We start from the raw sequence: 20,197 nt of genomic DNA, 5'->3' as shown, positions 1-20,197 counted from the left end.
AGCCTAAGTCTGATGCTTCAAAACAACAAAGTGGCAGAGCCCCTAAAGGGTCACAAAATAAAATTCAATTGCTCAATAAATATGGGTCTCTTGAAGACATGGGCACATAGCTTGTCGCCCTCCAAACGAGTACGGGATAGATCCCCAATAAATCCCCCTAGAAGATAGGTTATTCCAATAATATTGTACAGTGGAACTGCAGAGGACTGACGACTTATTTCCATGAATTACAGCTATTAGTCCAAGATTTTACACCTTCAGCGATATGTCTCCAAGAAACATATTTAAAACAAACAGATACATTTGACCTTCGTCATTTTAATGCATATCATTGTTTTTCACCTCTGGGTGATAGGGCCACTGGCGGATCATCCATCCTAGTCAGACAAAACGTTATTCAAAACCCTATTTCACTTTTTACTAATATGCAGGCTGTTGCAGTGAGAATTACTTCACATGTAGAGTTTACGCTATGCTCTCTCAATATTTCGCCGTCTTCGACGTTTGCCAAAAATTATCTTCAAGCTCTATATGACCAACTCCCGAAGCCCTGTATTTTCATGGGAGATTTAAATGGCCACAACCCACTCTGGGATAGTGTAACTACAAACACTAAAGGTAAATTGTTGGAAGACTTTTGTTCTGAAAATGATTTATGTATTTATAATCATGTTTACACACATATTTACACCCTGGTACAGGTACCTATTCTGCTCTCGACTTGTCACTCACAAATTCAGAACTACTAAATGAATTTCAATGGTCAGTCCACGATGACCTCTGTGGAAGTGACCATTTTCCTACTATACTAAAATCTGTAACTCCATCTGATGTTCCTCCATCATCAAGGCGGAATTTTAAAAAGGCTAACTGTGCTTTATATGAAACACTGTGCCCTGGAAAACTTAAACCCGAACGTTTTATTGACGTTCCTGATGCTATTAAATGTTTTTCCGATGAACTGAATTCCATAGCTGATGAGTGTATACCAAAGTCCTTTGCAGTTCAACATATTCGAAAACCATGGTTCAGCGATGAATGCAAACAGGCTAGGAAGGCAAGGAAAAAAGCAGAACAGTATTTCCGTCGCCATCCTATGGTGCATAATCTAAATAAATTTTAAATTTTAAATGCTAAAGCGCGGCGTACTTTTAAACAGAACAAACGCCAATCTTGGCAAAATTATGTATCCAAAATAAATTCTCGGACACAAATGTCCAATGTATGGAACATGATCCAGAAAATTAAAGGTACTAAATCTACTGTCCATCATCTTAAACATGGAGATCAATTACTTACTGATAAATCAGATATTGCGAATAAACTGGGCGAAACTCTCCTCTTCTAATTATATACCTACACTATGTATCCAAAATGAATGCGCGCACACCGATATCAAAGATATGGAATATGATCCACAAAATCAAAGGTAGGGGCTCTAAATCTAGCATTCACTATCTAAAAGATGGGAAACAGTTATTAACCACTAAATCAGAAATTGCAAATAAGCTTGGAGAGACGTTCGCCAAACATTCTTCCTCATCTAATTATCTACCTGAATTCCAAAAATATCAAAAACAACAAGAAAAGGAAACTATTGATTTCAGTTGAGATAATGGGGAAGATTACAATGAAACGTTTTCTATTCATGAACTTCATACTGCTACAGCACCTACCAGAATCCTGTTCAGAGACGCTCTTATCCACTTTTGATGATATTTGGACTTCCGGGAAATTTCCTTCTTCATGGCGTGATGCTATAGTAGTACCAATGCCTAAACCTGGACGTCATCATACGGATCCATCCAATTATCGTCCGATTTCATTAACTACCTGTGTTTGCAAGACCATGGAACGCATGATAAATAATCGACTTGTTTGGTACTTGGAAACAAATAACCTCATAACAGATATACAGTGTGGTTTCCGTAAAAACAGAAGTACAGTCGATCACCTCGTGCGACTGGAATCATTTGTTAAAAAAACATTAATTAACAATTGATCTCGAAAAAGCATATGACACAACCTGGAAATATGGCATTCTGAGAGATTTACATGACTTTGGCTTGCGAGGTCGTTTGCCTCAATTTATTGCCTTTTTAAATAATAGACAATTTCAAGTCCGAGTGGGTTCTACCCTGTCTGATCATTATAATCAGGATCAGGGTTTCCACAAGGCAGTATTTTGTCTGTCACACTTTTTAGTATAAAGATAAACAGTTTATCAAAAGTTTTATAGGATTCAATTGATGAATCGTTATTTGTGGATGATTTTAATTAGGAGATAAACATCATGTGTTGGCCAATTTCTGGGCGTTATTGAGTATTTGAAGCACGGGAATGCATTTGGAACCGAATACTCAATAACACCCGGAAATTGGCCAACACATGATGTTTATCGACATTGTAAACACAAAAGTAAACCAAAGGGGTTTTACTGTCTGCACTCGTTTACATCGAATACGGTCACAGCAGTGAAGTGTCATCAGCTGGTCGTTTCAGCTGGTTCTCATGGTAGCATCTGGAGCTGCTCATTTGTGACGTCATTCTAACTTTACGTGACAATATGATTTGAATGACGTCACCGCTGTTGATGACACAACAAAACAATTGTTTACGTGTCAATACGCGGTGAATAGTCTTTCAGTTTCCGGGAATCTTATAACATTTAATCATGTTTTTCAACCAATCAGATCACAGAACACAGTAACTTTTGGTTTACAATATTTCTTGTCGTGGGAAACATATGCATAAGAACACAACCAATGGTGTCTTGAAAACGGTTTTAAATTCTCTAAATCAAAACCTAACTGCATACATTTTTGTCGTAAATACACACCACATAAAGACCCTGAACTGTTTCTAGATGGGACGCCAATTAAAGTTGTGAAGGAAGCCAAGTTCTTGGGTCTAATCTTTGTTTCACACTTAACGTTTTTACCTCATGTTAAATCACTTAAAACTAAATGCCTGAAAGCACTTGACTTTCTGAAAATGGTTTCAAAATCTAAATGGGGAGGGGATCAGGCTACCCTGCTTCATCTACATAGATCACTAAACTTGATTATGACTCCATCGTCTATGGTGGAACCTGCAAAAGCACCCTTAAACTTCTTGATTCTGTCCATCATCAAGGTCTAAGACTTTGTCTTGGGTCTTTTAAAACTTCACCTATTGACTGTCTCTATGTTGAGGCTGATGAACCACCTCTTGAGCAGCGTATATTACGTTAGCTTTACAGTACATTACTAACTTGTACTCTAATGAATCTAACCCTGCCTATAACTGTGTTTCTAATCCCCTTTATGACGGCTGAGGGGATGATATAAATCCAGCTAGGGTCCATGCAAGTAGCAAAGGTACAGTAAGTCCCCATGGTCTCTAGTATGGTGATCTACCTTGAGTTGTTACCAGTCTATAGCCCATATTTGTATTGTATTGTCCTCTATAGATAAATTGTTTAAGGTATAGTTACTAGTTTTATATTCTACTCTGTGATATTCTAGTTGTTTTACTGTCCTTCGTTGACAGGTTTTATAATAGACATATATTTCATTTCAGTATTAAATGTTTTCGTCACGATATGGCTGAGCTATTGCTGATGTGACGTTAAAGATTAACTCACTCACTCACTCTCAGGAGGAACACAAGTTAAAAAAAGAAATCGCATTATTGTCACTGATGGTTTGGAAAATGCCGTCTACATTATCCACCAGATTTCAAACGGATTTCCTGAGACTTTGATCAGTGTAACATTAATAAAAACACCGAACAAGAGTTTCATGACGACCTTTGAAATGTTCTTGGAACGTGGAAAGGGCATTTTCAAGTGTACGTCAAAAGTCCTGCACCAGTCCTAGGACAAATCAGTGGCTGGTCAGTAAAGTCTAGCGTCGGAAATAGTCACAAATAGGGTATATTCTGTTTTTGTAGATTACACCATATTGGCTTGGAACGGTAAACACTGTCACCATAAACACCGTGAAGGTCTGTACTGTCACTAAGCACTGTTTAACAGGAAAGGTATGTAACGAGGGCAACACACCAAGATCGTTCCAAGGCGAATTCAGCATTGGTCACTGTATCTAAAAATATGTGTATCTGTATAAAAAGTATGCACACATTTCAAACCAGTAGATTTACCTTCAAAATGAAGCATACAGAACAAAACTCGCAGCTGTACTTTGATAGGGCCTTCGGAAGCTCAATAAATCGTGAGTTCTCGATTCCGAGTCAAAATCCCTGCTCAGAATTTGTATCAGTAACTCAACTATTTTTTTGTTTATTTCACAGTATACACAATGACATACACAAAACATGCTGAACTGATGACACCTGTCAGTGCGGTAATCGCCATTCTTTCGGGGACACTTATACCTTCACAGTGAATTTACCTACATTTATTCCTCGCAAACAGGATTGTGTCATGCCCGTTCGCCATTGAAGACCTTGGCCTTGACCTGCCCCACAAATGAGACAGCGATCTGATTCTTTTTTAGCCAATGAGTTCCCTGCTCTTTTTAGTGCGGCAAATGGTCACGATACATAGTGCTAAGACCCCGTTACTGACAGTACTTACCTTGATGGCACATTTTAGAGTTACAAGGCCCCTTTGGGTTACATCTTGCCATGTACATGGACAATTCAGGCATAGGCCCTGATTTATTCTCAAGGAGATAATGAAAACAACTCAGATATTAAGTCATCGCACGGAACTAGGTTATCTCTGTCCAAAATGTAGCGTAATTTTTCTATGGACCTTGACTTTCATAATAGACAGATGTGCTTAACATGTGTTCTTTTCACACTTATGCCTGCAATATATAACACTGTCACATTTCGTGGAATCTGGTATAGTCATGCTGCCAGCCGTCGCCTTCATTACCATCTTCTTGAGTGGGGAGGTGATCTCTGACACCACAGTCACCATCCACAATGAGTGGCTCTCCCAGGGTGGACGAGTTCATTATGAGGTGGACAGATGGAACAAATTCAATGGCCTTGCATACACTAACCTGATCTCAAAATGTAAAAACATCGGTGCCTATTCGGGACGCTGGATGAACAGAGACTTGAATGGCCACTTATTCCAGAACGTAAGTATCAGTTGCTGTATAAATACTATATACCTACACCTTTCCAAGCCCTTGCTGAACAGTTATGGTGAACCATTAAGAATCTATATTTAGGCATAGAATGTAGTACCTACATGCAGTGGACATGTTTAGCTAATGACCAGTGACAACATTACTAGGTGTAGTGACGGAATACATCATTTCTTCGTCCGGTTAAAAATTAGTTTTACTTGCAAAACCTACAAGATAATTATGCTTATAGTATCGCCTTTCTAGTTATACGTGTTATTTATTCCGAAACTATTGAAAACAAGAAACACTTTATTGTGTATCAATATGTATTTGTTCTGTTCATGGAAGTTTGGACATACAAGTCCGATGATGTAATGTTGATTAGAGTGTTGGCTATCGTTAGGGTAAATCCTACCCACATAATTTACCTGCACACACCATGTTGACATGTTTAATTTCTGAAATGTCTGAATGTAAAACGTCTCTTTGGTAGCTGTACAGTGGTCCGATGTCATTATTTCTAGTTATCCGAATTCGATAGAACCCCAGAATGACGACGGAATAATAAATAGCCAGGAATAATCATTTAAGACAATGAGTGAGTTAGTTTAGTTCTACATCGCTATTATCTGTATTCCAGTAATATTATGGCGGTGAACGCTAGAAATCGGCTTTACACACGTGACAAACGAATGCTTTTACCAGCAGGCTACCTCCGCGGCCCTGCGAGTGTCTAAATATGTGTTGCGCCATTTCTGTATGAATGCCAAGCCCCGTCGTGAACATTTAGCGGGCTGCGTGCTAAAGACGTAGACCTACGCCATAGCCTCTAGCATCCCACAAAGACACCGGAAGCAGAAAAGCCATAATGATTATTAACATTTGGATTTTCCGATCATATTGGTAGTCAGTCTAAATATGCAGATAACCACAAAAAGGTAAAAAGAAAGGAAACCCTTTGTTGCAATACTTAGAAATAACGCCCAGCCCCCAAATTATTTTGGGCACGTCCGTTTATGTACCACTAGCTATACTAGCGGGCATTCTTGGAAAACAGTGTCCAGTAACATGAGGACTGATGTAATGCAGTTTTTGTGATACAATTATAAATGCATGGTAATCATGGAAACTCACTGATTCACACAGATTGGTCTAAAATGTATTTCGTCAAAAGGTGGAGTCTATGCGGTGTCTTATGATGCCATGAACATTGTGCTGTACACAGAAGTTTAAAACGATACGAGACAAAACATGCAAATTCAAACTAGAACAGCTACACGTCGGACTGCTTTGAACCTGACCTTGAAAATGATAAAATCACTACTCATATGAAGATATATTTCTTTGTATGTAGCAGTCATGTTTTCTGGAAAATAGCATCAATACCATTACCAGAGGCACCATCAATTCAAAATAGTGCATGTTGTGTCCCTAAGATTATTTCTGTACATCATGTTTTTTTGGCTTTCATTCATTCATTTACAGTGGAACCAAAATCCAAGTCACCATGGTTACCCAGACCCCCACTATCTACAAAGCTCCAGTCTACAGAGGAGCAGCTTTAACTTTTACATGGACCAAAGGCGTGGTTTTGGAAGCGGAGTAAATAACATGGTATGGGTGATTAAAGGTTCGTAAAGCATACAATATTTCAGCCATAGAGTGAGGCGAAAGGCTGTATATACACAATAAATACAAGCAGTTAAATACCCAGTCACCGACAGACTGTAGAATAAGTATATAGCATGTATCTTTAAAGGCAGAAAACTATTTTGGACAAGACAATGTAAAACTGGGCTATCGAGTGCCAACAACTGAGGACAGTAGCGGTATCCATTTTAACACTGTGGTATAAGTTGGATTGCAGAATCTAACCAAGTAAACACAGTTCCGGATATATTCAAGCAAATATAGGTATTGAATTATCCACTTCAGTTATCTATGCGGAGCATTAGATTGGACTACGTTGAGAGAAGACAATTGGGTAATAAACATGGTATATATTATCACAATCCAAGAGATTGTTTTATATGATACTGGCTGAGAGACAGATTTCATGAATATTTGAAAGCAGTAGCTCCACCCCAAAGCTATACGACCCCATTTCACTCTCATCATCGTGTTATAACTGCAGGGCTAATATTTTCACATTCACCCTTTAGTTACCGTTAGAATCGACCGCGCAAAATTGCAATAACATTCATTAATATTTATTTAATGTCCACTTACTGATGGATCTCATCGCTGCATTTTCCTTTCCTCATTAGGTCTGAGCTGGCCAAACTGGATCGACAAGTCGCACCACCAAGGCAAGTTCCCTAATAACGTAGACGCTGCTGCAGAGTTCGTGTCTCTCATGGTTCAGGGTGCCAAGGATTATACCGGAGGACCCCTCCCAGCTTACTTTGAAGTCATAAACGAACCAGACGCTTCATGGCAGGCTCTGGACTCAGGGACGGTCTTGAACTTTCACAAATCTGTAGCTCAAAAGCTTAAATCAAGATTTGGCATCAAGGTGGGAGGTCCAACATATACTGGCTATACAATGAGAACAGATGCTAATAACTTCCGTTTGTGGGAGGGAACAAAACAATTTATGGACATGTCTCTAGATCACATGGACTTCTTTTCCTTTCATGCTTACAACGATATTAATGTATCCGGTGGAAGTCATGAGTTTCACGGTATCAACGAAGCACGACTGGTTGCCTTGATTGACATGATTGAGAACTACTCTCATAAAAAGAAAGGAAGGAACGTTCCAATAATCATCAGTGAGTTTGGCAGAGGCGGAGTTCATGGAATCAGTCAGGATGCACATTCAGGAATTGTAGATTTTGGTACTTTATACCTTGGATTTGGACAAATGTTTACTTACCTGAATCTTAGAGAGTTTATGGAAAGAGCCATCGTTTTCCTTCTGGCCAATGAGCAATATCCAGGTCATAACAGTCTCAACTGGTCCCTGTTCACGAAGGATGGGCATGAAACAGCACTTGCAAACTACTTCCATTTCTTTAAAAATTTGTACTACGATCAGAAGTTTCTGAGGGTTGAAAGTGCGTACACCGGGTGGGAGAGAGTAGTTTCACCTCTTGCCCTCGCAAACCCAAAAAACAAAGATGTTATGGTACTCCTTTATAACTACGGAAAGCAATGGCAGAATGTAAAGCTGGACTTCCACAACGGCTGGATCCACCCAACAACAGGTGTGTCTACTTGCCTTCAGTACCAGAATGGCAATCCAGTAATGCACTGGAACGTCCACTTTGACACCACCAAAAACAATGGGAAAGTCGGTCTCCCGGGAGAAGGTGTCTGTTACTACAAGTTCGGTACCAACTACAACTTTGGAGGCGTCAAGACTAACAATGAAAATACCTACTATGGAAAGGATATGGTCATTCCGATTAGTAACGGACATGCACAAACCACGATTCAGGTACCAGGATCCGGCTTCCATACTGCTCGTCTTAGGATCGGTGTAAGCAGAAGCAAGAGCGAAAACGGAAAACCCACTGTAACCTTTAATGGGTATACATTGTCATCCACCTACAGTCTGTACGATTCAGACAAGAACAACGCCCCAACCAAATGGGAATTGTGGGAATTCTCAGTCCCTGCAAATAGAGTTCATTCTTCCAACACAGTCGGTATGTCCTTGGGTGGAAATGGAGGCCATGTTAGCTCTGTCGCACTAGTTGTTGGACACCTTCAATAATAAAGAGTAGTGAAAAAATAAACATCATTTTTGTCGTTGGACTCCTTTTCCCTTGAACGTATTTCCATTGCTCGAATCTGTTATCAAAGAATTTGCTTATGGTGCATGTCTTGTCCTTAAAGGGGGAAGCTCTTTCACGCTGACAGTTCTAGGTGAACACATGGAGATATTGCTTTACTTTTAAAATTTATCTTGACATAACTCGAACTAGTAGAATGTCCATGGTTTTGCATGGACATTGTGGGAGATATGCGTATGGAAAGCAATAAGAAATCACATCAGTTGGTCAAGACTGTGTATTTGGAAATAAGGATTGATAACGATTGTGGTGCGAAGAAATTCAGCAACTACATCAGAAAGTCTTGGCAAGCTCTTCCGTGGAGTCCTGTTTTTGAAATATGATTTACAAAAGAATTGCTATTTGATTGCCATGATTATAGTGCTAATAATGAAGGCACACTATATTATTGATGTTTCTTTTGTAAATTTCCAAATCAATATACATTTAATCCACGCGCAGGAGGTTTAATGTGTATCTAAATTCGTAAAGGACAGCGTTTTCAAATAATTATCATTTTCATGAATATGATGTATAGAACGTAGAAAAACACAAATAGTAGAGTTGCATTATTACCTTGCAGGGATTCGTTATGGAAATGGCGAATTTTAGTATGAAAGCTTATTGTTATGTTACCTTGGTAATTTCCCAGGTCTACTGGATAAGATCCAGATGTCCAGGAATTATAATCTCAGTTACTATATATCAGTGTCTCCTTTCACAAAGCATTAAAGTGATCGTATGTCACTAGGGTAGCATCAGAACAATGTTGAAGAATGAGAGTGAAGTTAACCTTAGTAAAGGTTGCTTCGTGAAAGGACTCCCAGAAAAGTATTAACCGATGTCCTTTAACATTAGTCACTATGAGTACCGGTCAAAGGGTATGTTAACCCTTAAAAAGAGTTACAGTATATTGTACCATAATGATCACAATCGTGATTGGATAATCACGATAGGAACTTATATAATGACAGCCTCCAAACCAAATAAAGAGAAAGCATATACATCGATAGCATAGATGGGCAAAGAAAAATATGATAGCGACATTTCCCAGGGAATTTGCCTCTATAGGCTAAAGAGGTGTACCTGTATTTGACACTAGATAATGCAACAGTGCAAATATTTTAGGTCCCAAGATCAGAAATGACTACAAGAATTGTTTTAGGTCACATGGATTGTAGATTTAAATTAATGGAGCGATGCAGTGACATTTGAGGATAACCATGTTCGTGTAAGAATAGGCCACGTGAACTGGAGCTGTTCAAACATCTGTGTGGACCCGGGTTGACTAGGTCCATTGCAAGGAGAGACCGAATTGGGCAACCTGTTTGCCATGGGTTGCGTCCCATGTCGTTGGAGGACAGTTGTCTGGTGGCTGAGGGCAGTAGGACCCTGAACAGTGTACCTTTCACTCAACACACCAATTTGGCCCTTACGTCACCTAGACGGGTAGCAGAATCGGTCCGATTCTGTCAATCGGCTGGTCACACCAAGCCCTGTGTATGGACCTTCTTTATGTGTCATGACACAAATTTCATTTGAAAATGTTTTACTTGAGGTTTGGGCACAATTGTTCACACAAGATCATTATGATTTTGAAATATATGATTTGCAAGATTGCCTAGAGTCGTATGTCCAGAAGCAGTGGCTCATGATCCAGTCTGGTGGATTTTTTATTTATAACTCTTCTGCTGGAGTATATCATCCGAGTATCCTTGGCGCTGCAAGTTGGAGACCCACTTGATTTAGCATTGTCCTTGTGGTACTCCGTGGTGGGTGGGGAGTTTGGATGATGAACCTTGTACACTAACTATAGAATACAAAAAATAACCAACACGAAACAAACGTCAACTGGACGGTAATGATGATGGCCAGCGACCATTTAAATCAACTGAATACCGGCCATGATTTTAGTATTTGAGACACTTGAAACGTCACCTTTAAAATTAAACCCTTTTGCAGTGTCAGAGGGTCCCCATGGTATTGCGAGTGAGGTCCGAAATATCAAACGACTGTGCTCAAGCTATTTGTTCATCAAATGAAGCAGGAAACAACAGTCAACAAATCTGATGTCAACTCAGCTGTTTGTTCGCATACCTGTTTCGGTATCTCCACAGAGAACTTTGAACACTAGCAAAGGAATTGTCAGAGACCAGGATCAGATAAGAGTGAATTAGATATAGTCACAGAAATTACAGAAAAGGGGGTGACGTTTGTGAAAGGATTCATAACCCGGAAAAACTCTTAAACTAAAGGAAGAAACGCCTACCTATTCCATTTTTCTTATCCAACAGCTCCAAAATCAATTACAGCAGGATATTGCCATCTCAACGTTGACGCTTATCTTCCCAATTCGCTGAGATGTTTTAAATGCCAAATGTATGGTCATGGTATAAACAACTGCACAAATTCTATTACATGCACTCACTGCAGCAGAAAAATCCTTGTTACTGAAGACTTTGACAGCAACTTTACAAAATGCACCAACTGCTCTGGAACTCATTCATCTTTTTGCAAAAGAATGTCCGATCTGGCGACTACAAATTGAAATTAATAAAATTAGATTAATGCCAAAATCCTTGTTGTTCACACACCAGACCAAAAAGAGTCCTGTGCTTCAGTTACAATAACAGGAACAAATCAAACTGTAACTTCAACTGTGTCCACTTCATCAACGCAATGCAAAACTAATTTGACATGGGCTGACACTGTTGAACCCGAAGTCTACTCTCCTGACCAGTCAGTGCAAACTGGTGCCTCAATATCAACAACAACTGCTACAGCAGAAGTTCAATTTCGGCCATCTTCCCAAGAACATCACCACAGCCCACTTCCAAACTTCTCTCTGTGAATAACGGTAAGCAACTACCAAAACAAAAAAAATCAAACCGATAAACGAATCTGAAAAAATACCATAAAGGTAGAACCTCAAAAGAGGCAGAAAATAGAATCCAAATTTATAATAAGTTTGGATCTCTCGAAGACATGGATATCTCTGAAAACATCCAGTGTAGGAGCTTGGCGCCCACAAAAAAGGACAAGGGGTAGATCCCAAATCAACACACACACACACACACCGCGTGTGTATATGCAATGATGATTCGAGTACTTATCTGCTTCCTGCAACTGGCACCTACTCTTCAATGGATTTGTCTCTTGCAGACTCTACTCTTCTTAATGAATTTGATTAGTCAGTCCACAATGACCTTTGAGGAAGTGATCACTTTCCAACAATATCATCAGCTATTTTTCCAAATGATTCTTTATCTTATACACAATAGAACTCCTCCCTCTCAACCGGAGCTCCAGATAAGGCGTGGATTTGCGTATTTCACTCAATAAAAATCACATTTTCTCAATTAATTACAAATCTGAGAGTACGAAAAAAACTTGCCAAAATCACTTAAAACCCAATAGGTCTGTAATACCTTGCGTACTTCAGTCATTTAACTAATCTGACTTGTGTATAATTCGTCGTAGCACCCAAACTCTACATCAGCATCCGCTAATGGTAGGCATTGCCTATATATACATATTCTCTTATAGCCCTAGCCAACGTTCGGGTTTACACTACTCAACATGGAAGTCACGTGACTATTATTTATAAATAGTGGCCAAATGTTTGGCAGTATGACAATTACTGATGTTTGGACTCGACAAATGTAATACTCTTCATAGTGAAATTTCGTTAGCTCAGACTCAGAGCTAAATGCTCAAAACAAGGTCAAAGCCACACATACTTTTGCTGTGACAGTTCTTTCTTTTTCCTTCGGAGTATTTGATTGGACAAAACAAAACGTGCCTATCAGTTCGGGAGAGCAGAGTTTTTGCACATATATTTATCGGATGATCTTCTGGTGATGCATGTCAAGACTTTCAATGAAAGCAGATTGTAAGTATCGATACTGTAGTCAAACATGTTGACAATGGCTCGCATGTTTGGGGTACCGTATCATAAATATTTGCGTATTGCTGACTAAGACCATTCGAGAGGAGAGTTATAACAACTCTCACCCAAATCCCTGTATGTGGGATACGACGAAAGCTTTAAAGATATGGGACCGACTTCCATAACAAGAGTAAAGTGGGATCAAATGTACTCTAGGCTGTTGTGTTTGGGCGTTTGGGACAATATGGTCACAGGTGCTGGTTTGTTTCAACACCATGGTTTTTCGCTGTTTTTGACAATGTTTCAATATACTCATGCTCAAAGAATTAGTTGCTTCACTGCATGTTCTGTCATGTCGTATGAAGTGCCCATTAAGCAGACATAAAGGGGCATTTGCTATGGTGGGTAAATGATCACACCACGCTGAAGTTATATGACTATCAAATTTGAGGGTGTTCCCATACTTCTTGTGTCTAGCATATTATTAGTCATTTAACCAAGACACTAACGAAAGATTACGAAATGGAAATCCGATGCATTTTCTGTACATTAACGTTCTTTGATTAATGGTCGACTGAATACATACATAGTTACAAAAAAAGCGGTTGTGTGTTTGGGTTCGAGAGTAATTTGAGTAAGGCACGTGATGAGTGTGCTTTAAAAGGATGGACTGTATTGCAACAGGTACGTCAGGATCATGAATGACTGAACAGGACTGCTGTTGCGTGTCTTGGCTGCATTTACAACATGGAGTACTCTTCCGATGACTGTGTGCAAGACTGCTTCTTCTAAACATTCAGAACAACCGAAAGTCTTTACAGCTGTTCCGCGAATATTTAGATGCTAATCTCTCTAGAGAGAATTTATCAGTGACTCCGAGCAGCTGTCCTGTACTATCAGCAAGTAAGTGAAATATGATAACTATCATAACTTCAAATATAAAGAAAACTCTGAACAATGCAAGTTTAATTGTGAGATTTTAGATGGTCTAGACAACATTAAGTCTTCATTACACAAGAACGATACTACTGGTACTAGCTCAAGTCGTTCCTATGGCATTTCACATGCTCAAAACAATCAACGTGCAGGGCAACATGAGATGCTCATTGCTCTTTTCGGAACGCACGAGATGATTGATAGCACTTCTGTTTTTACAGAAACCACATTGTATATATGTTATGAGGTTATTGGTTTCCAAGTACCAAACAAGTCGATTATTTATCATGCGTCCCATGGTCTTGCTAACTCAGCTAGTTAGTGAAATGGGCCTATAATTGGAAGGATGAGTATGATCGCGTCCAGGTTTGGGGATTGGAACGACTATAGCATCGTGCCATGAGGAAGGGAAAGGTCTATTTTTCTAAATGTCATCAAAAGTATGTAAGAGTGTCTCCAAACATGATTCAGGTAAGTGTTTCAGGAGTTGATAGTGGATGCTATCAGCTCCAGAAGCAGTGTCGTGGGCCTGATCAAGAGCAGTATGAAGCTCATGTATCGAAAAGGTTTATCTACCTGAATTCGAAAAATATCAAAAACAGCAAGAAAAGAAAGCTATTAATTTCAATTCAGATAATGGGGAAGACTACAATGAAACCTTTTCGAAGTGCTATCAATCATCTCGTGCGTTTGGAATGTTTTGTTAAGAAAATCAACATATATATAAATAAGCAGCATGCAGTGTCGATCTTTTCGATTTAGAAAAAGCGTACGACACGACATGGAAACATTGGGATTTTAAAATATTTACATTACTTTGGAGACTTTACTTTACGAGTCCGATTGCCTCAATTTATATCCAACTTTTGAAATGACAGGCAATTTCAAGTTCAACCCTGTCTGATCATTACAGTCATGATCAGGGATTCCCACAAGGTATTTTGTCTGTCACATTGTTTAGTATTAAAATCAACAGTTTATCAAAGGTTTTAAATGAACGCCAACCGCAGTTATGTGTAAACAAAATAGATGAATGATGTCTTGAAAACGGCTTTAAATTTTCTAAATCAAAAACTAATTGCATATATTTTTGCCGTAAATATAAACCACATGAGGATACGGAACTGTGCTCAAATGGCACTCCCATCAAAGTTGTCAGGGAGGCCAGGTTGTTAGGTCTGATTTTTCCCTCACATTTAACTTTTCTCCCGCATATCAAAACCCTAAAAACTAAATGCCTGAAGGCACTTGATTTATTGAAAGTCGTGTCTAATTCAAAGTGGGGAGGTGATCAAGCTACCCTCCTACACCTATATAGATCACTTGTCCGTTCGAAGCTTGATTATGACTCAAATGTACATGGTGGATCCTGCAAAAGCAACCTAAAACTATTAGATTCTGTTCATCATCAAGGTCTAAGAGTTTATCTTGGCTCCTTTCGAACCTGTTGACAGCCTGTACGTCGAGGCTGATGAACCATCTCTTGAGCGCTTCCGTATAAAATTCGCTTTACAGTATATAACAAAACTGTATTCCAATGAGTCAAACCCTGCATACAACTATGTCTTCAATCCTTTGTATGAGGATTTATACAATAAGAAATCTTCTCTTGTGCCGCCTGTTGCTTTACGAATAAAACCATGTGTTTCTGCTGCCGGCATTGAACTGAATAATATAGCTCCTTCCCAGCTTCTTTCTTCTCCTCATTGGCAGGTGTTTATGCCACAAGTTGACCAAACATTAACTTCATTTAAAAAGTCAGAAATAAATGAATTATAAACAAGAAGACGTACTGCAAAATTATTGTCCTCCCGAGAGGGTGCGTAAGCCCACAAACTTCCAAAGTAACATCAAACCATCCGCTGTTTTAATCACAGTATGTAAGTCTTTTTATATGTATGGCTAGATGTGCCTAAATTGCTACCGACTGAGGGTCTGGTGTAAATCCAGCCAGGGTCCATGCAGGTAGCAAAAGTAATGTAAGTCCCCATGGTCCCTAGTGTGGTGATCTACCTTCAGTTATTGGCAACCTATAACTCATTTTTATATTGTATTGTCCACTATAGTTAAACTGTTTTAGATTCAATTACTAGTCTTAAATGGACATTTGTGATATATATTAGTGGTTTTACTGTTCTTTGTCACCAGGGTTTTAGTTTATTATATTTGTTCATTCTACAATATCATTATTACGTCACATGTTTGCAATATTGTCGATGTGACGATAAATATTAACTCCGATGCATGAGCCACACCATACAGCCACCAGTTTCCACCTTGCCACACACAACCAGGCAATGAAATCTCGACCTTAAAATGCAAAATCTGTAAACTTGATAGAAATAATGGTCCATACAAATTTGGACCTCGAAGGTTTCAAAATCAGGATTGACTCTCAGCGCATGCCCATGACGGAACATGCAAAAGAAAGTATCGGTTTTGGTAGACGTTATACAGATGTCCATCCACAGCCTAAATGTTGCCATTGCCTCCTTTATAACTTGGTACTTAAAGGAGTATTGTTGTAGGAGGGCTATATTCATTTCAGCGTTTTGAGATCAGTCTGATCTATTTTGAAACCTCACTGTTTCGAAATCCATCAGAGTATTGTTCCAGTTAGAATGTCTGGCAGCATGATGTGACACCAACTCCCATGAATGGTCTATTGACTTGGTGTAAAACAATCTATTTTTAAACGTTCAATAATCTGATTTATCGTTCCGGTTAGCTATTCTCGAAACGTTCGTAGCCCTGTGAACTTCTTAAGCCCATTCTTAACACATTGGCTACGATCAAAGTTAAGAATTCTTAGGGCTACGAACGCTTCGAGAATAAGGGCCCTGAATATGCAACACCATGTCTTTTCATTCAGAACAAATTATATGTTCTATATTAAGTAAGTGAAACACCTAAAGACATGTGACTATTCCAGCTGATACTGGTTAAAAACATAATTGCTTGTGTGGTGAGTTAAACAGTTATCTTATTAATCGTTTTGAATATGCGATGCTTCCATATGCGCAAATACCGAACTGAAATACGTTTGCTTGTGGTTGTCAACCTCGACCTGTCTATCTCTACATGCGATGAATTCATGATGGTATTTTTTAAGAAACAACCAACACAGTATATGGACGAACAGCCTTATCTTTAGTTGAAGGAGAGATATGAAAGTAAGCTGGCAACAGTGTCACTATTTTTTAGCGTTACAAGTTCATTGTTATTGATTCCATGGTCGTCAATGAGGGTCACACTGTGGAAATATGCGCACATTTCACACGTCTATCTATATGGATGCCTGATTCTATTAGTGTTAGGGTGTGCTTATCATGTGTTTTACACACGTGTTCCTACACTATATAGCATGGTCACATCTCGCTGAATCTGATATAGTCATGCGGCTAGCGTTAGCCATCATTACAGTCTATTTGTGTGGGGAGGTGATCTCCGACACCACAGTCACCATCTACAATGAGTGGCTCTCCCAGGGTGGACGAGTCCATTATGAAGTGGACAGATGGAACAAATTCAACGGTCTAGTTAACTCGAACTTGATCTCAAAATGCAAAGATATTGGTGCTGAATCCGGGCGTTGGATAAACAGAGACTTGAAAGGCCATCTATTCGCAAATGTACGTAATTAATGTTATTGTTCTACTGAAACGTATCCTTAGAAATTAATCAAACAGGTTTTCAGTGTGAAATGTCGAATTGAACTGTAGGGAAAATATTTCTGTTATCGAGTCAAATCTTCAAAAGTTATTTTGTCAAGAGTACAACATCAGCCGCAAGACAGCTTTAATGTCAACACATATTACATGGAGGACATTTTGATTCCTCTCATGGCTACAATGTGTCCACTTCGAGTGTTCCCTGTCGTGATAGTGCTTGAATATTTCTAAAGGCGGCGTACAACCACATAGCTCACTCACTCCCTCGGTGCTGCCATATGGTTATACGTTCATTCTGCTTGAAACATATCAGAATATACGAGACCTACATTCGTTTCAGCATTTTGACTGATATGCTTGAAACCTCAATGGTTCGAACCCCATCAAAGTGTCATTGCAGTTAAAATACCTGACATCATGACGTTCCACCAACACTACTGATAATCTGATACATAGTCTATCGTCAGTAACACTTGGTATAACACGATTTCAATTTTCAGTTATTGTTCAATTAATTGTTCTGAATATGAAACACCGTCATGTCGTTAAATCCATTAAAAATCCAAGGTTTGTATGAACTGAATGCAACCAAATGCCTGAATACACTGTGAATATTCCAACTATAATTGGTTTGAAATTGGTCACCTAATTATTCTTTCAGTGGGGTTAAACGTGGCATATCCACACAGTTCAGTCATGCTTCTGTTTATGTCTTTGATTTTCTCACAAATCTATATGAATTTACCAGTGGCATCAAAGTTCAAGTCACCATGGTTACCCAGATCCACAGTACTTACAAGACCGTAGCCTTCAGAGCAACACCTTTAACAAGTACATGGAGCAAGTCCACGGTTTTGGAAATGGCGTCAAGAATATTGTATGGGAAATTAAAGGTATGCAATTTGACCATATATCAATGAAGGCGTCTATGATAGTTTCTGGATACAATGGAACTATTCAATACATTACAGAACTATTTAGTGTGCAAAGTGAAAATCAGTCGGTTAGAGGACATTCATGATCTTGATATAGTAGTATTTTCATGCTTGTCCAGCCGGCTTCAGTGAGTTGGAAGACGTTACCTTCTGTGATCATGACAGAGTTCCACCAAGCATCCGTTTAAATTCTTATAACTGAATTTGCTCAAAGAAAGAGGAAATTAGACTCACAGTTGTGTCACAAATATGTCGAACATAATTTACAGCAACGGATAATCTCTTCCAGAACAACTTTCATTTTGTGTAAAATAATACACAATATCCATATCTGGTAACTTTACTGTCTTGAAACTGTAACTGGAAAGTTATCTTCCTTTAAGGGCGTTGCCTTATTTGGGAAATGATGTATTTCCTAGGTCTCAGTTGGCCAAACTGGATCGACAAGTCGCACCACCAAGGCAAGTTCCCTAATAACGTAGACGCTGCTGCAGAGTTCGTGTCTCTCATGGTTCAGGGTGCCAAGGATTATACCGGAGGACCCCTCCCAGCTTACTTTGAAGTCATAAACGAACCAGACGCTTCATGGCAGGCTCTGGACTCAGGGACTGTCTTGAACTTTCACAAATCTGTAGCTCAAAAGCTCAAATCAAGATTTGGCATCAAGGTGGGAGGTCCAACATATACTGGCTATATAATCAGAACAGATGCTGATAACTTCCGTTTGTGGGAGAGAAATAGAGAGTTTATGGACATGTCTCTGGATCACATGGACTTCTTTTCCTTTCATGCTTACAACGATATTAATGTATCCGGTGGAAGTCATGAGTTTCACGGTATCAACGAAGCACGACTGGTTGCCTTGATTGACATGATTGAGAACTATTCTCATAAAACGAAAGGAAGGAGCTTTCCTATAATTATCAGTGAGTTTGGCAGAGGCCCAGTTCATGGAATCAGTCAGGACGCACATTCAGGAATTGTAGATTTTGGTACTTTGTACCTTGGATTTGGACACATGTTTACTTACCTGAATCTTAGAGAGTTTATGGAAAGAGCCATCGTTTTCCTTCTGGCCAATGAGCAATATCCAGGTCATAACAGTCTCAACTGGTCCCTGTTCACGAAGGATGGGCATGAAACAGCACTTGCAAACTACTTCCATTTCTTTAAAAATTTGTACTACGATCAGAAGTTTCTGAGGGTTGAAAGTGCGTACACCGGGTGGGAGAGAGTAGTTTCACCTCTTGCCCTCGCAAACCCAAAAAACAAAGATGTTATGGTACTCCTTTATAACTACGGAAAGCAATGGCAGAATGTAAAGCTGGACTTCCACAACGGCTGGATCCACCCAACAACAGGTGTGTCTACTTGCCTTCAGTACCAGAATGGCAATCCAGTAATGCACTGGAACGTCCACTTTGACACCACCAAAAACAATGGGAAAGTCGGTCTCCCGGGAGAATGTGTCTGTTACTACAAGTTCGGTACCAACTACAACTTTGGAGGCGTCAAGACTAACAATGAAAATACCTACTATGGAAAGGATATGGTCATTCCGATTAGTAACGGACATGCACAAACCACGATTCAGGTACCAGGATCCGGCTTCCATACTGCTCGTCTTAGGATCGGTGTAAGCAGAAGCAAGAGCGAAAACGGAAAACCCACTGTAACCTTTAATGGGTATACATTGTCATCCACCTACAGTCTGTACGATTCAGACAAGAACAACGCCCCAACCAAATGGGAATTGTGGGAATTCTCAGTCCCTGCAAATAGAGTTCATTCTTCCAACACAGTCGGTATGTCCTTGGGTGGAAATGGAGGCCATGTTAGCTCTGTCGCACTAGTTGTTGGACACCTTCAATAATAAAGAGTAGTGAAAAAATAAACATCA

General features: G+C 39.4%; 2 protein-coding genes across 2 annotated transcripts; both read left to right on the top strand.

Moving 5' to 3' along the window:
- Positions 1 to 4,739: 4,739 nt before the first annotated feature.
- On the top strand, positions 4,740 to 8,849 carry LOC137265269 (beta-porphyranase A-like). Its single transcript, XM_067800624.1, has 3 exons — positions 4,740 to 5,096; positions 6,573 to 6,717; positions 7,355 to 8,849. The coding sequence occupies exons 1-3, from the start codon at positions 4,860 to 4,862 to the stop codon at positions 8,806 to 8,808; spliced, it is 1,836 nt and encodes a 611-aa protein (XP_067656725.1). The 5' UTR covers positions 4,740 to 4,859; the 3' UTR covers positions 8,809 to 8,849.
- An 8,188-nt stretch (positions 8,850 to 17,037) lies between these two features.
- Positions 17,038 to 20,197, top strand: LOC137266050 (beta-porphyranase A-like). The gene is made up of 3 exons (XM_067801548.1): positions 17,038 to 17,323; positions 18,111 to 18,255; positions 18,717 to 20,197. Exons 1-3 carry the CDS (start codon positions 17,087 to 17,089, stop codon positions 20,168 to 20,170), a joined length of 1,836 nt encoding a protein of 611 aa, XP_067657649.1. The 5' UTR covers positions 17,038 to 17,086; the 3' UTR covers positions 20,171 to 20,197.

This window comes from Haliotis asinina, chromosome 15 (genome assembly GCF_037392515.1).
Source record: "Haliotis asinina isolate JCU_RB_2024 chromosome 15, JCU_Hal_asi_v2, whole genome shotgun sequence".
NCBI classification, from domain to species: domain Eukaryota; kingdom Metazoa; phylum Mollusca; class Gastropoda; order Lepetellida; family Haliotidae; genus Haliotis; species Haliotis asinina.
Note: the sequence above shows the minus strand (reverse complement) of the source record. Positions and strands in the feature narration are given on the sequence as shown.

Bases quoted from the DNA above. Each gene is read 5' to 3' on its own strand.
- LOC137265269 (XM_067800624.1), top strand. From the start codon at position 4,860: ATGCTGCCAGCCGTCGCCTTCATTACCATCTTCTTGAGTGGGGAGGTG. The intron at 5,097-6,572 runs GTAAGTATCAGT...ATTCATTTACAG, and splicing joins ATGGCCACTTATTCCAGAAC to TGGAACCAAAATCCAAGTCA. The intron at 6,718-7,354 runs GTTCGTAAAGCA...TTTCCTCATTAG, and splicing joins CATGGTATGGGTGATTAAAG to GTCTGAGCTGGCCAAACTGG.
- LOC137266050 (XM_067801548.1), top strand. From the start codon at position 17,087: ATGCGGCTAGCGTTAGCCATCATTACAGTCTATTTGTGTGGGGAGGTG. The intron at 17,324-18,110 runs GTACGTAATTAA...TGAATTTACCAG, and splicing joins AAGGCCATCTATTCGCAAAT to TGGCATCAAAGTTCAAGTCA. The intron at 18,256-18,716 runs GTATGCAATTTG...TGTATTTCCTAG, and splicing joins TATTGTATGGGAAATTAAAG to GTCTCAGTTGGCCAAACTGG.